The sequence below is a fragment of the Phasianus colchicus genome, chromosome 1, assembly GCF_987193195.1.
Source record: "Phasianus colchicus chromosome 1, bPhaCol1.hap1.1, whole genome shotgun sequence".
NCBI classification, from domain to species: Eukaryota; Metazoa; Chordata; class Aves; order Galliformes; family Phasianidae; genus Phasianus; species Phasianus colchicus.
Window position 1 is genome coordinate 11162074 of NC_143436.1, and position 17243 is coordinate 11179316.

The following is a 17243-nucleotide window of genomic DNA, read 5'->3' on the forward strand; positions in this document are numbered from 1 at the left end:
AATGTTTTTTTTTCCTCACATTTCAGAAGTATATCTACTTTAATTGTATCATCTGTGTTACCATCATATCCAGCATTGTACTTATTAATAATGTTTTAAAAGGAGTATCACCTTTGCAAATAATACATTCAGTTCTAGGTTTGGGTTAGGAAGTTGGATAATCCAAGGGATTTACATGGAATTTTAATCTAGGCCTGTAGATTTGAACATCTTTAGAGGAAATGGCTTTTTGCATGTATGTATATCCAATATTTAGACTCTGTAGATCTTATAAGAAATGCAGTTTAAGGATGTTGTTACTGTTTCTTTATTTAGCTTTACCTGACTTCATGCTTTCTGCCATGTAAATTCATTTCCACTCATAATTATTTGGAAGGAATATGTATAATTTAATCATGAAGTGTTTCTCTGGCAAAGCATAAATAAGGATTTCTCCCACTATTGATAGATATTTTGTGAAGTTTTGATAGTGTAGTTTGAGCTTTGGTGATTCTATTTATTTATTTAAAAGAATAGTTAAATAATTAATACTACTCAGCTAGTAATTTTCAATTCCTGCTCTGTGCATATGTATTAATTGGAGAATAAATTACATATTCTTCTGTGCATCATGAAGATACGTTGCATCAGTTTGAAATTCAGGGTATATAACTTCTTACATTTTGTATAGTGTACAGATATTGTAGATGTTTTTTTCCATAACAGAGCTTATTTTACACCAAACTAGATATTATTATTTCTCTGTCTGACACTAGATCCTTTGAGGTTACTGTTTCTATCAATAATAATGATACAGTGGCTTTATTTATTTTCCGTCATGTCTTCCCTGGAATGTCTTCATTCAATAGAGTCTAATTCCCTGATTTTCCTCTACTTTTGTAGGAAACTCAGCCTTAGGAATTATTCAGATCTTTTACAGTTGTACAAAATTCCATTTTAAAATGATGTCTAGTGCTGAGTAAAATGCAGTGTTTACTTCTAATCCCTTGTAAACAGAAGATCCTAAACTGCAGCTCACAATACGTATCTTTAAAATACTCATTTATCTTCATGATCTTCCCACAGCATTTTCCTCTACTTTATTTTGATGGATAAGATTAAAAATTACTTTCCATTTACTGCATGTAAACTCCTGCTGCCTAGTAGTTTAGTGATCTTCAGTTATACAGTCAGATTTAGGTACTTCCCTTTCTGATCCATTTAAACCTAAAAAACAGATATTTTATAATTGATGTATGATGCAAACTTCAGTTGTTTGGATTTACTCTTATCTTCCATCCTATTCAAAAGCCTTAACTCATAATCTTTTAGATTTTTTTCTCTTCATGCAAATCTGAAGTTTTTTGTTGTCTTTCTTGTTTTCTTTCTGAAAGATTATTATTTTTTTTCCATGGGTTCTGATTTCTTGGCTGTCTTCTCCTCAGATTTGCATTTCCTCCATTATTCTTTTTCTTTTTGCATATGGCTTACAAATATTGTACTCATTTGATAGTGTTGATTTTGGATTTTTCAGCATTCTTCCTCCTCATGGAGTTAGTATGTCCCTCTGTTTATTCGCAGATTTTAAGGTTGTTATTTATTTATTTATTTGTTTGTTTGTTTGTTGTTAAGCATCTTATTCAGAACTTACTCTTCTTATCCTCTTGCTAAGCAAACATCTCCATATCTTCATTTTTTTGTCCTCTGACATTTTATCACTGGTAGGATTTCATTATTTTTTCTAACTATTTTACTAGTCATTTTTCATATCCCCACTGGGTAATATTTCATATAAAAAGATTCTTCAGGATAATAGACATCTTACAGCCTTGGTGTCTTGTCATCTTTACTGTGTCCTATCTCCCTGGAGTCTCCTCTCACACTGCCTCATTAACCAGTACTGTTTTCTCTCTTTTTCCCTTCACTTTCCTCTAAAGAAAAAAGTAGGACAGCTTACAGACTTTCCTAATTTTCCTCCTCCTGCCACCTCCTTTCCTTCTTCTTTGATATTCTTTCATAATTGGTTGTTTTCCAAGACATAAATATTTTGAAAAGAAATATTGAAAATTTATAATAAATATTCCTTTCTGTCTTTTGTATACAAATATTCAACAAGTTTGTCTCCTAGGGATTATTTCAATATAACATTTTGGTAAAAATGTTGATAATTAACTAGTGTGCATGTTGTAGTTGAACCAGCTGTGTTTGTGTTAAAGTACATTTGTGCTTGAAGTACCTGTTTGTTTGTTTGTTTGTTTAGCAGGAGTTCTAAGCTAGTATAGACCATTTCATTGAGACAATCACCTACCCATTTTGCTGCAACCATCCTCTTTGCCAGGCCTCTTTCAAGCAAAAGCACTGTTTTCCCACCGGTACAAAGCTATTTAAGCTAAGCATCTTTTTCAAAATGAGACTTGATCTTTTCCCTCAATCATCATTATAATGTTAGTTAACTGGAATAAATATACTTATTAATCTTGTTGCAAAATAATTTTCAGCTTACATACTGTTTATTTTAAAAATGTAGTTTTATACTGTTAGAGGTATGACTTTAAAATAATTACTTGTATCAATATTCCTTCTTTCATTGTAATTCATTTATGTTTCAAGCCATTTGTTGTCCTGTGAGACACTGACTGTCCTTTGTCTCCATTTGTCACTAAAAGCACACTGGTCCATTCAGGGTCAGCACCTTAATGATGTAGAAAAAAAAAAGAATAGTTACTGACTATGGAAAGATGGTGAGAAATGGGGAAAAAAATTGGACCTTAGCCTTCTTAAATGACAGCTGAAAATCAAAAGCGCACTTATATAGCTCTTTGTGATGTGTATAGCAAGTGACAGACCATTCAGAGCTGAAGGAAGTAAGATCATGAAATCTTAAATTAGAAAATGTTGGAAAAAATGCTGACAAAAGTCACATCAAATGTGGCAAATGGAACGAATAAGTAAAGATTGTGATTAGAAAACGTCATGTACACTGATACTTCCCAACATAAATGTGTTTCCAGAGGTGTACAGTAGAATTTTCTGAATTCTGGAAGTCCAAAGAGCGTGTTGTGTCAGTTGAGTTATGCGCTCAGCAGGATGAAAAAAGATCTTTGTATCAGTGCTATACCAGTAATGTTTGAAATTATTCATTTTCCTCTCATTTTTTTAATGGAAGATCAGTACTGATATTTTATGTTAGAAGTGACCAAATAGAATTATATGAACCCCGTTCATATTCTAAACAGGTCCAGATAGTAGAAAATGAGGAATGCAAGAAGAAAGTAGCTACTAAGCTGGGAGAGTTAATTTAGAATTTCCTAGTCATTTTTCTTCTGAGAATGAAAGGAAGCTTCGTGTTTTGGGTTGTTATTTTGCTTCATTTGAAATGCATATCTCAGAAATTAGTGTCTTACTATGTATCTGACTAAAATTTTTGCACAGTCAGCCCAGCCAGAACAAATATGTATTTTTTGCATTGCTCCAGTGTCATGAAATTGAATCAGAACAAAAATTTAAACACAAAACACAAAAGAAACAACAACAACAAAACAATCTTTTGGGTGAGTGGCTACTGGTACAATGTGCTCAGAGAGTTTTTGGAGTTTCCATCCTTTAAAATATTAAAAACTCAACTGGACATGATCATGTACAAGCTGCCCTAAGCGTTCCTGCTTGAGCTGTAGAGGTTCTGTTTGCACCAGATGATCTCAAGTGATCCCTTCCAATACCAGCTATTCTATGATTTTGTGAATTTGAGCACTGCAGCAGTCCATGGTTGGGATATCGTAATGGCAGCAAGTGTCATGCTCAAGTGTGGACCGGGAAAAAGCACAAGTACTTGAACTGGGAATAGCCACATGGAGCTCAGGCATCATAAGTTCTGTTTTATTGTTCCATGACAGATAAAATGACCAAAAAAACCTTAACATATACGCATTGAAACAAACAAACAAACAAACAAACAATAACTTTCAGTGTTTCTTGACTATAAAATGAATATAATGGTAGGTTGGCATACAGTATGAGGTTTCAGTTCATTCTGTTTAGTTTGCCATGCATTGTAATTTCTATGCATTCTTCAGAGTATGTTACCAAGTATGAGTGTTTGTATGTAAATACTATTCTTGCCTTGGTAAAGTGTTTCTCAGAGCCTCTTACAAGATACATACTCTTCTTTTGACAGTTTTTTTTACAGACTTCTTTGAATTCATTTCATATTAATAGTTGACTATAAGAGTTGTTCCATAATAATATTTGGCATAAAGTCAGGGAGTTCAGCCTACTTCAAGCTTGGTGTTTTGTAAATTGTTTTTTTTTTCTGTAGAGCCACTAAGTCAGACATATTGGACTTCTTATCTTGTAGCTCCATTGAGGAAATATGAAAGTTAAACCTCTAAGGATCTTAGGACTCTTCACTACAGGGAGTCCATGGAAAATCAGCTGTTGAATTTTTATAGAATTCTAGTTCACTTGAAAAAGTAAGCAACATTTTCTGACAAATTTATGACTTCTCTGGTACAGACGGGTTATTATGTGGCAATTATGCAGCTGGCTCCCATTCTGTACTCTCCTATTTATTTGTTTGACCAGGTTCTCTGTTCTGATTTTGAAAAAGGGAAAAATAAATGGGAACAATGAAAATGGTTGAATTTGGAACAGGGGCTTTTTTTTTTTACAGTTTATTAGAGTGACTTCTCCAAGCTGGTGTTGTTTGTTTGTTTGTTTGTTTGTTTGTTTGTTTTAACTTCACCTTTACGAGTTCTTGAAAACGTGAATCCCAACATCATGTCTGCTATCAACATGCCACACGATGTTGAAGGGTTGCTGCTCCTCTCTGTTGTTTATCTTTAAAATGATAGAAATTGGCCATATTTTGTGAAAGCCTATCATGAAGTAGAAAAGCTATCTGACAATCAGATAGTGTCTGTTCTGAGGTTAAATATTTCTTGTACAGGAATTATTAATTACCTGGTTAAGGATTTGGGGAAAGCTTAAGGTGTCCAAGTTACTTAAAACAAATTGAATGTTAAGATTACCAGGCTGACCAGGTTCTGAGACTGGCTGTAGTGAATCTTGAACACCTACAGAAAGCCCCTCTGCCCTGTGTTGTTGTTTTCATTTGGTTAGTTGTTTTTTGTCTGTTTGTTTTGTTTTGTTTTTCTGAGGATGAGCTAAGAAAGCAGTGATTTGCTGTACAGAGATGTCTGATACTGGGCTGATCTAATAGAAAGTCATTGGATAATGGCCTCTTGGCACTACATTAACTGCAGGGAAAAATGGAAAAACGTATTTTCCAGATGAGACATTGATTTAGTAACAGCTTGCTGTGCCTGCAATTACTGACAAAGAAGTTAGCATTTTCCGCTCCTTGAAGCAACTTGGTGTGTTATACCACAGCAAGTTATACGCCCTAGCAGCTTACATAGCTAAAACCTGTTTGGCTCAAAAAAACAAACTTGTTATCCAAAATACATATCACAACTAGAGGAAACATGAAATCACAATCAATCTTGTTGAGGAAATGTTTATTTTTTAATCTTTTTGTTTTTCTAACATGTAGGGGAAATACACATTCTGGAAATTAGAAAATTGATCTGTTTTCTTGTGATTTCTCCATCCTATTCTTATCATTATTATTAGTTGCTTTAAATAAGAGATTGGTTGTATGTTATAGAAAAAAAAATATTTTAGTTTAGATATTTTGAAATTTTTCCTTTTCAAAATATTTTTATGTATCTGGTTTATCACATATAACTCCAACAAGTTTTCTTTAGAAAAAAAATAAGAAAGGCTTATTTGCTAGTTTGTTTTAAATTTGGAAGAAGTTTAGCTTCTTTATGCAGAAGACAACTTTCTTTACTTCAACTAATCTTGAAAAACTGCAAACATCCTTTTTTACCCACATGAAACACAGGACAGCTGTTTGCTAACTGATGCAAGAGCTTTGAAAGGCTAAAGATTCGCTTACACTTCATAATGCAGACAGAGGATTTTGTATTAAAGGCAGTGCAAAATGTGTTCTGATAATGATCTAATGACAAATTTGTTTCCTTCATTTAATATATATATATATATATATATAATGAGAATATTTATGAAAAATCTTTGGGGCATTTACACTGTAAGCTGGATTTTGGTGTTACATATAAACAAGAAAAATCTAAGTCTGTCTGGGGGCCTCAGTTTTTTTTTTTTTTATTTGGAAATGGTGTGTGCTTTTTCTCATTTTAAATTGGAGGCATATATGGCTAACACTATCAAAAAGTTTAAAAAAGGGGACCAAGAAAAATAGTGGAAAGATTGTGTCTTTCAGAGTGAAAGCATGTAATCAATCTTCCAGTCAGTTAGCAATGAATCGAGAAGTATTCTTCAAAAGCACTTTGGAGTATGGGTTTGTCTCCACTTTGTAAATTAGTAATGGGATTTGAAGTATCAGCAGCTTGATTGTTTTCAACTTGTGGAAGGTTCTGAATGATTTCTCTCCTGGTGACTTTTTTGATACCTGACTTGACAAAACCTCTTTTTATCTACATAGTTATTTGAGATGTTAACATCTCATAGAGATACCCAGGAAGAGCAGAAAAAGAGCTAAAATCTGATTTTAGCTAATTTATAAATTCAATTAAGAAGTGAGATGAAGAGAGAACTTTTCACTCTTCATTCACTATGTGTATGCTGTCACTGCTGAGTATCTTCAGATTTACTGTTCCATTATATAAAGTAAGATGTAAAATATATATATAAACATATATCTATGTGTGTATATATATATGTATGTATATTTAAATTAGCTGTCAGAATATGCTGTTTAAATTGCATAAAAACAAATCGACAAAAGTAGGAGGTTTCCTTACAAGATAAGAAAAGGCTCAAGTACTTGCATTTCTTTTCACAGTGTAAGTGTTCTCATCAAATATCACTAATCTTTTGCTTTGATGAATGAAAAAAATCTCTAAAATCCTATTTCAAAAGAGAAGGGGAAAAACAAAAACAACAAAAAAAAACCTCCTTGATTTGCAAAAGCATGTTTGTAAAGGCAATAATAAATGCATTAGTCAAATTCTCTCAGAAGTCCTGATTGACTGTTAATTTAACTATCCATATCCCTTTCATGTCATCCATAAAAGAGAGAATACTTCGCTAATAGTCTCTTTCTACACACTCATTCAAATTATTGTAGAGAACTCATTAAGTATTGAAACAAAACTTGAACAATCTTTTTAAGGCAGCAAACATACAGCACAGAGTTAGAAGTTCCCTCCAGCAATTACAAAATATATATATATGTATATATATATATTTTTTTTTAAGAGAAAATGAAATGGCTGTTTTAAATCTGATGTCATATTGCAGTAATTTTAAAAGACTTTCATTCTTCATATATTTTACTCTACTGTGGTAGTACTGTGCATAATCCAGTAATTATCAGTTAGGCAGTATTGTTCATCATGAAGAGAACATTCTTTCCCTAAATGCCTTAAATGGAAGCATTTTGTATTTTGATAGGATTGTAGAATCTTTAGAGTTGGAAGGGACCTCTGAAGGCCATTGAGTCCAACTCCCCTGCAATTAACAGGGACATGCACAGCAAGATTAGGTTGTCCAGGGCCTGATCCAGCCTCTACTTGTCCAGGGACAGGGCATCAATCACACCTCTAGACAACCTGTTCTATTGCCTCACTACCCTCACCATCCTTACCACCCTCACTATGAAAGATTTTTTCCTTATATCAAACCTACATCTACCCTCTTTGAGATTGAATCCACCCTCCTTGAGCTTGAGGATTAAGTAACATTACATTTAAAAATCTGTGTGTTTATGTATTTGAGATGAAATTGAATTCTTCAGTCCCACAGAACAATTCCTTTGCCTGATGAATACAAGGTGTTTGTTAGTTCGGTTCTATTCTGTTATAGTCACTGGTCATTAGTATCAAGGACTACAGAATCATAGAATCAAAAGGTTGGAAAGCACTTACAAGGTCATCTAGTCCAACCATCCTCCCATTACCATTGCTACCACAAGCTACTAACCCTTATCTTGTAGCTCCTCATCCAGACACCTCTTGAACACTGCCAGAGATGGCAACTCCACCACCTCCCTGGGCAGGCCATTCCAGTGCCTGATCACTCTCTGAGAGAAAAAGTTTTCCCTTATGTCTAACCTAAACCTCCTCTGGTACATCTGGCGTTCATTTCCTCAGGACCTGTTTGTTGCCAAGGAGAAGAGGCCAAGCTCCTCCTCACCACAATCTCCCTTCAGGAAGTTGCAGAGTGGAATACGGTCTCCTTTGAGCCTCCTCCTCTCCAGACTAAACAATGCCATCTCCTTCAGCTGCTCCTCATAAGACTTGCGCACCAGACCCCTCACCAGTTTCGTTGCCCTTCTCTGGACACACTCCAGGGCCTCAATGTCTTTCTTGTAGTGAGGGGCCCAAAACTGAACAAAGCACTCAAGGCACGGCCTCACCAGTGCTGAGTACAGAGGGATGATCACCTCCCTGCTCCTGCTGGCCACATTTTTTCTAATGCAGGCCAGAATGCCGTTGGCCCTCTTGGCCAGCTGGACTTATGGTCAGCTCATGTTCAGCCGAGCATCAGCCAACACCCCCAGGTCCCTTTCCTCTTCATAGTTGTCCAGCCACGTATCCTCAAGCCTGTAGCGCTGCATGGGGTTGTTGTGGGCAAAGTGCAGGACCCGACACTTGGCCTTGTTGAACCTCATCCTATTTACCTCAGCCCAGCGATCCAGCTTATCTAGATCCCTCTGAAGGGCCTCCCTATCCCTCAGGCAGATCGACACTACCTGCCAACTTGGTGTCATCTGCAAACTTACTGAGGGTACACTCAATCCTTTCATCTAGGTCTTCAATAAAGATATTAAACAAGTTGTGCCCAGTACTGACTTCTGGGGGACACCACTTGTAACAGGCCACCAGATGGACTTAACTCCATTATTCACTACCCGTTGGGCATGGCCCTCTAGCCGCTTCCTTACCAAAGAAGGGTATACCTGTCCAGGCCGTGGGCAGCCAGTTTCCGCAGGAGAATACTGTGAGACCGTGTCAAAGGCTTTGCTGAAGTCTAAGTAGACTACATCAACAGCCTTTCCCTCATCTACCAGTCTGGTCACCCAGTTGTAGAAGATGAGGTTGGTTAAGCATGACCTGCCTTTCATGAACCTGTGCTGATTCTCTGGACACCATGCACATCTCATGTGATCTCACAGAAGATGATTTCCTCCTGCTACTGAGGTCAGACTGACATGTAGTTGCAGCATCCTGATAATGCATCACAGTAAATGAGATCAGGCTTTGCTTGCTTCCCACATCTATATTCCCAAGTTTATGAATGCCTATTGTTGTTGAGATGCATTTTGCTGCAATTTGAAAACAAGAGAACCTTGAATTTTCCTGAGGTCGGAGTAATTTACTTCTACTTAGGGTGATTTTACTGGATTGATTTATGTATATGGCAGAAGAGCCTTATCTGAAGCTATTGTTTAATTGCTTGAATGTCTACCAATTTATACTGAATAACTAATTTTCTACATAACAGTCAATCTAATCTTTTCATTGCTATTTGGTCTATAATTATTGATCACATAGTCATACAGCATAATCATTGAGTACTTCTGGTGCTACTGTGAATGAAGGTACAAATTGATAGTGTAGTGATCTTCTTATTGCAATATTTCTAGGAAGGTACAGAAGCAAAGGAGACAATCTTCTGTAGACATAATTCTCTTCAATCTTCAGTTTCTTTTTCATCTGCACCCCTGTTACTGGTATCCTATTTAACATGCTGGTTTATGTGAATGGTGTCACCTTCATTTCCTTGTTCTCTACTTAAAATAGAAATTCTAAATACTATTTCAGTGAAACTGATTTCATTATTTCCCAACTAGACTTTAAGTTCATTAAATCATCTGTTTTTCTTAATTTCCTTATTTTGTTTCATTTTGTTTCTTCTGAGATTTTAATACATGATTCAACTCAGCAGATAGCTAACTGTTCACTCACCCTTTAAGTAGAGTGAGGAGACAATTGGAAAAAGAGTTGAAATTCATGAGTTGAGATGAAGACTGTTTAATAGGACAGAAAAGGGAAGGAAAACAATAATAATGATAAAAGAATGTACAAAACAATGATGTGTAGTGCAGTTGCTCACAACACACTGACCTATGCCCAGTCAGTTCCTACAGTGGCAGATCCCTGGGTCAGCTCCCCATTGTTCATTGTGACACCATATAGCATGGTCCCCCCTCTTTGGTCACCTGTCCCGGTCCTGTCTCCTTCCACCTCCTCATGCATCCCTGGTTCCCTTGCTGGCAGGACAGAATATGAAGCTGAAACGTCCTTGGCTCTGTGTGAGCACTGCTCAGAAATAACTAAAAGATTGGTTTGTTATCAACATTATTCTCGTCTGCAATTCAAAACACAGCGCCATACCAGTTTCTAGGAAGAAAATTAACTATCCCAGCCAAAACCAGGACACATCCTTCTTTTTTACCAGATGGTTTAATTCATCCAGGATTTGTTCCAAATACTGCAATTATGACACAGATTTAAATTTTTATCCCTTAGCAGAACTGATGTATAGATGCCAATGTCCTGGTTGGTACTTCAAGGTGTTTCTCTTGAACATTGCAGTGTTTCTCTCCTTTATTTGTTTGTATTTTTACATGAAGCATTGTTGTAGTACAAGTGGTTTTGCGTCTTCTCCCTTCTAGATGAAAACTTACAACAACTTTGATCTTACTTTCCACATTATTTCTGTGGAAACTCCTGAACTCTTTACTCAAGTGCACTATCATGCATATACTTTCAATGTTTACTGTGCTCAGACATCACAAAAATTCAGTGACAGTTTTCTGGGCCATTTTTATTTGCTATGGACAAGAAGATTCCTTTCTGAGGATTACTTGTGCTTCCACTTCTTTAAACTGCTTTATTACTTGAACACTCATTTGATCTGTGAGCAGGAGATCCAAGCTGATTTATATGAAAAACAAAGAGTAGCCTCTCCCTTTCTGCCTTTGGAATCTTCTTCAACACTATATTTTGGTTCCCAGGAGACAATACCTGCCTGATTTCTGATACTTTACTATAATAGGCTTGTTTGTTTTCCTTACTACTGTTTTCCTAAAGGCTTCTTGTTGTGCTAGTGTGATTTTCTGGTCTTCTGTCTCCCACTCTTTCAACTAAATGTGCATCATCCTGACATCTCTCTCAAATATTGAAAAAAAATATTGTCTTAGGCAGTCTCTGAGGAATTATAGTATCAGCTTCACCTTTTGAATTGGCAGCCAGTTTCACTTTTGTTTCCATTATTTGCCATGGCTTGTTTTTCCTTCATAGCTTTGAAGACATAAAATTTATACTGCAGCTTTTTCACTAGCTAGTCTTTCCCTGCCTTGTTTTTTTTTTCTTTTTTCTTTTTTTTTTGTTTTTTGTTTCTTTTTGTTTTTGTTTTTTTTTTTCCCAGTCACCTTCATCCACTGATTGCCCATGCATCATTCATGTCTTTGATTTAGCTGCTCTGGAACAAGAAGTTTTACATCCAGAATCGTTCTTTCTACCTTCCATTATCCCCTCAGATTTCTGCCTGACATTAGTTGCTATTCTCGTTGATACTTCCAGTCTTTATTTTTTCTCAGCCAGGAGTTCTCACTGGGTGCCTTCTGCATATACATGTCCATAGTGGTAACACATGTATTATTTCTATCAGAAACAAATTTCAGAAGCACATATACTGCAAAATTCCTTCTTTGGTCTCTCCATTGTTTCTGTCATATATTTCAGGTCTAACAAAACTATTATAAGTGACAGCTGCTAGTAACATAGACAGGAGTAGGAAAAAACACATAGAAGAGATCTCACTATCTTTACAAATTGCACATCAGCTGTCTGCTTTTGAATTTAAAGTGGTTGAAACACTTACGATTTTCATTAAACTATCTCATGCTGTCCACTGCTAATATATGCAGTCATTCCAAGAGATTATACCATGCTTTCCATTTTCTATAGATGTACATAGATCACTTATGAAGAAAGAAAATTTCACTTACAGTAACTGGAAATGTGGTGACTTAGAAGCAACAGTAATTTAACTTTATAAAAGAGAAGAAATTGCCTTTTATTCCTTACTGCATATTCAACAGTAATGGCAGGTATTTTTTTATAAATAACATTGTTCACCAAGGCTAAGTGGAAAATTGGGCCAAAAAAGCCTTCATCACTGCTATCTTTAGTATAGAAATTAATGCTTTCAGATTTCACTATAGAAGGATCTGTCTAATCATACAAAGTGCTTGCTATTACAGCACATCTGTGTAATAAACCTTCAAACAAGTCTTCCATTTAGAGCAAAAGCATCTGAACATTCTTACTGTAGTCTGTTCAGCACTTTTTTTTTTTTTTCTTACCAGAAATGCATCATCTTGAGGTTCCCTTTGACCATGTCTTGATCATCTTGTCCTTTTCCTTTTTTTCCTTCATTTATGTCTTTGTTTCTTTTTTATACTTTTAATAAATCTCTGAATGTATTCTGAAAGAATGTTGATTGAAATGGCTTCATGTTTATGCTTCAGTGGTAAAAAATTTTGCTTCTGATATTTCTGTGCAGGTGCAGGATTTAGAACCTGTGTATCTGTACATGATCCCTGCATTATAGAATAATGTCAATTTGAGATGCCATTGCGTAGCCTAAGATCTACAAAGAGATGGATACTTAGGAGGTTTTGAACCAGTTCTTGCTATTATGCCAATAGCAAAATGAACTGTGCTGTCAAATTAACAATGAAGAATGTTTGCTTGAGTATTTCATTTCATAACGTACTAATATGGACAAGAACATTTGGAAATAAATCTGTAAGTATGTCATCAACTATAAGGATTGCATTGATAGACTATCCTTTGAAAATTAGCTAGATAGCTTCTATGGCTTTACCATTAAACAAATATTTTTAATGGGTTTTAGGTCTGTGCCATATTTTCTGGTAAATGTTTCTGGTATTGCCCAGGAAGTCATTTCTAACATTGTGTCACTGTGATTAATTACTTTCCACTGTCTAGAATACATTAGCTGGATGAAATATCAATTAAAGTAATTGTGAAGTTTTATTGTTTGATTAATTTTATTTGTATAGATAGTCTGCACTTAAAGGAGGGCATTTGGCCATCAGCAAGATACTGATTTTTGGCAGAAATGTGTGCTGTTCTTAAAAATGAATTTCTCCCTAATGTTCTACAGTTGTAAGACTTCACATAACTTAAAGGAGCTGCTTATTCCTTTAGTATTCCACATTTATCAAAGTATTCCCTTTCTTTTAATTCACTTCAACAAACTTGATATTTGCAATCTGCTATTTCTATTACTTTGTGGAATGTATATACATATATGTATGTATGAATAGATATAATCACAGATATATATATATTTCCATCTGTATATGATATATTATAAATATATCTATATCCATAGATAATATATAGAATATATACATAATCTATAGCCAATATGTTTTATATATTATTGTATACATTATCTATATAATATATACTCCATATATTATAAATAATATACAATATACATATAATATATATGTATATTTATAGATGATTTATATTATAATTAAACATAATGACTAGAATTGTATACTTATATATAAATAATTACATGATAAATATAATAAAGCATAGATTATATAATACATAGAATATATTATATATACATTATCTATAGATAGTATATAGATATATATAGGTAATACAGAGATAATATATATTAACATATATATTATGTATTTATTATACAATGCATATATTTATCTATATTAATAGATAAATCAAAATAATTAACCTATTTGTATCAAAATTCAGTCTGATTGCACACACATAAACTCAGCCATACAACTCTGAAGCTTTCATTTTTCTTTACTCTTAATACACAGGTTGATTTGAAGACTGTCAATTTTTGTTGTAAGAATTGAAGGATATGATTCAAGTTTGCTGGGAATTTAGGATTTTAGTATTCTCTGACCAAAGTCAAGACTGAGTTTTAGGATTATGCACAGTAGTTAATGAGAAGGTTGAAATCAAGTGTTTTAAATGTTTTTAGCTGTAGAAATGCTGTAATTTGAAAAAAGGGAGAGGAGCATTGAAATTATGATGTCAATACAAAAGTGAGGATGATACATCTGAAAATGATAAGGAAGTGGGAAGCTGTTCCTTTTAAAAGATCAATATTAAAAATTCAATAGAAGCTGACAAGAGAAGTGAAAGCTCTTTGCTTGAATAAGATGAATATAGAATAGGTAAAATAGGTAGGGATAGAATCTGACAAGTAAGTGAAAGATTGTTGCTTGCGTGAGTTCAATAAAAACAAATGCAATGCAATCTAATATTAAAAAAAAAAAAAAAGGAAGTATTTTTTAATACTTTTTATATAATTGCATCAGAGAAGTATTTTTTTATACATTTTTATATAATTACATCAGGGAAATCAGGGCGTGTGATAGTATATCTGAAGAATACTACTATTATTGTTTTACTTTCATTGTTCCAACTCATGCAGATATGTTATTTGTTTATCTTCTGTCCAAAAAGAAATAAATAAGTAAGTAAATAAATACATACATACATACATACATACATACATACATACATACATACATACATACATATATACATAAATAAATGTGGGGTTTTTTTTCTTTTTTTTTTTTTTTAATTACTGAAAATCATAAAGAGATGCTTAGGAATTAAAGGGAAGCAAAAGTGTTTTGATACTGGTATTTTGAAAGTTGCCAGGTCCTTGCACTATCCTCAGTGTCTTGTCTCTCTTCTTATGGATGATGGATTCCATTGTACATCTGTGGCAGTTTTTTCTGCAATAATTTTCTCCTCTCATTCTTTTTTACCTGGAGCAGTTTCTATGACATTCCAAGGACCTTTTTCGCTCTTTCTCCTCCTGAATAATGACAAATACAGGAGCCTTCAGAATCAGAGAGAGAGATAAAAGGCTTTGCTTTCCCTTCCACCCATGAATTCCAAATTGATGGGCACTAACAGGACAAATTTTCAAATGTGGATACCTGTTATCCTTGTCTCTATCTACATATTTAGCATCCTAAATTCATTCATATCTTCCCAGAAGTACACAGAGGATTGTAGTTTCATTTCTGGGGCTCAGTTTTACCCCAAAGCACAGCAGCTTCCTAACTGGTAGAAGTTGAGCATACAAATGTGTATACTCACAACTTGGTTTCTCGTCACTTTCTCTCAGGAACTGTAAGTCAGGTCCATTTCACTTCACTTACTCAGCGGAAGAGAATTATTCATTGCTTTTTAATTGTCCCTTTTCTTTGTTTCCACTTGATTTTTATTTCACAACAGTGAGATTTTTGGTACAGCATGTTACATATTTGGTGATTATGTACTGGATTTGGTGGAGTTTTTTGACTGTTCTGCAAGCACAAATTATTCCAACTGTTGTATTGATATTCTGAAAAAAAAAGGAAATGAAGCAGTTGTTTACATGTGACTCGTCTGATGTTTATAATTGCTAACCAGATGTTACTTCATATGACAAACATTAGAGAATCCACATATATCATAAAGATACTTTTGTGCCAAGATGACGGTTTATATCAAGAAATCACTCAAAATGCCTTAGAGATGTTAAGTCTTAGGAAGTTTGTGACTTAAATTTGGCAGTGATATTAAGAATAAGTCAGTTGTTTCCATTTGAAATCTGAGGAAGATCTTTTGTAAGATTTCTGTCCATTTCTGTTAGCTAAGTGTTCTCTCTTTTTCAGTTATACTAGATAATCTAGCTGTAACTAGATCCAAACACATTTGCTGCTGAAGATGGCCAAAATAGTGAAATTGTTGTTAAAAATGGCTACTACAGCAAAGATTTCATGCAGTAAAAAATAAAACCTCCAAAACCCATGTAATATGAATATCATATCCTCAGCATCATTGAACTGCTTTCATTGTAGTGTACTGTTAGGTCATATAGATGAAGATCCTGAAACCAGAATGCTGCTTAAAATAAAGGCAAAGCAATTAATTTCTCACTTAGGATAAATCTTTGTTGCTTATATGCTTTTAAAAATGTATTTTATTTTATTTTATTTTCCTCTCCATCTAATTTGAAGAAGCACTTTAGGTCCCTTTTCCCTTTTCTTTTCAAAATAATTGCTGAAAGATCTTGTTTGACATTTCAGACCTCCATGTTACTGGAATACCTCCTGAACTGATGCAGAGTGTGAAAGCATGATAGGATTTAGCTGGTGTTAAGCTCCGGGCATTCCTCTTGTCAAATATGAAAGTTAAACATGGATAGCATTGTTTGGAAGACTGGGGCCAAAGGCTGTTGCATTTGCTTTGTGATACAAATACTTGTTAAAGACTAATACTGAATCCAAATTCATACTACTTATCTTCCTCCTTGTTCTGAGAAATGTCGTGTTATCATTCCCTGTCTTTGATTGAAGGTAGCTGTTTAAAAGACGTTATGACTTCAGGGACCTTCAAAATTTATTAACAATTTTGATTGCAGGTGGATTTTCTTTTCTCCATAGGACTTGTTCCATCTTTGTCTATATTTCTTTAAGACATCTCTATTACTTGGAATAATCTATATAGAAGTATTTAAAAGCCACAAACTCAGCTCTGATGTTAGAAGTTCTACTTTTGAGTTCTTATTAATTTGGGAAGGATTACAATAATTGAATTCCATCACAGAAAGCTAAAATAAATGAAAATTTAGTGCAGATTAAAATATTTCAAAGTAGAGTGGATGTGTGTAAGGCAAGAAGATTTTTTTGTTCATCTCATACCGTTTCCTGCAAATTTACTGCCTCTTCCTGGGACTCCATATAATCATAAAATAAGCAAATTATGTCAAAACAAGGAGACCTTCAACAAATATTTGAATATAAAAATGCTTCTGTTCAAACATTGTTTATAAAACTCCCATAAAAGGTCAATAAAGCAATTAATACAGAAAACTCAGATGAATCCTAAGAGAGCACTCATGACATGGAAGTAGACAAAAAAAAAAGCTGCTTGATTGTACTGCATTCTTGAAAATCCCTTGGAGTCTTTTAACATTTCTAATGCATTTTGAGTCTTACGGAATGATTTGTCAGGTAGTTTTTTTTCTTTTTTTCTTTACTTTCTTTTTTCTTTACTTTCTTTTTTCTTTACTTTTTAATTGCTTGCAAAATCTAAAGTAGTAAGTCCTGCCTCTTCATTCAGTGG

General features: G+C 34.2%; 1 protein-coding gene and 1 long non-coding RNA gene across 9 annotated transcripts in view; one reads left to right on the plus strand and one right to left on the minus strand.

The window, feature by feature from the left end:
* The window catches only part of CACNA2D1 (calcium voltage-gated channel auxiliary subunit alpha2delta 1), a 359292-nt gene that overhangs the window by 225027 nt on the left and 117022 nt on the right, over window positions 1-17243 (plus strand). Inside the window, exon 1 of one of the 8 annotated variants that reach the window (XM_090135272.1) lies at window positions 10157-10339. The exons of the other annotated variants lie outside the window; for them this stretch is intronic. Coding sequence (XP_089991398.1) covers window positions 10225-10339 — 115 coding nt within the window. The 5' untranslated portion in view covers window positions 10157-10224. Of the gene's footprint in view, window positions 1-10156; window positions 10340-17243 lie in introns of those variants that run through there. 8 annotated transcript variants of the gene reach the window in all.
* LOC116228018 (uncharacterized) lies at window positions 959-10214 on the minus strand. Its single transcript, XR_004166697.2, has 3 exons — window positions 10152-10214; window positions 2544-2671; window positions 959-1206 (listed from the first exon to the last, which is right to left on the minus strand). It is a non-coding gene; the product is annotated as an uncharacterized LOC116228018 (long non-coding RNA).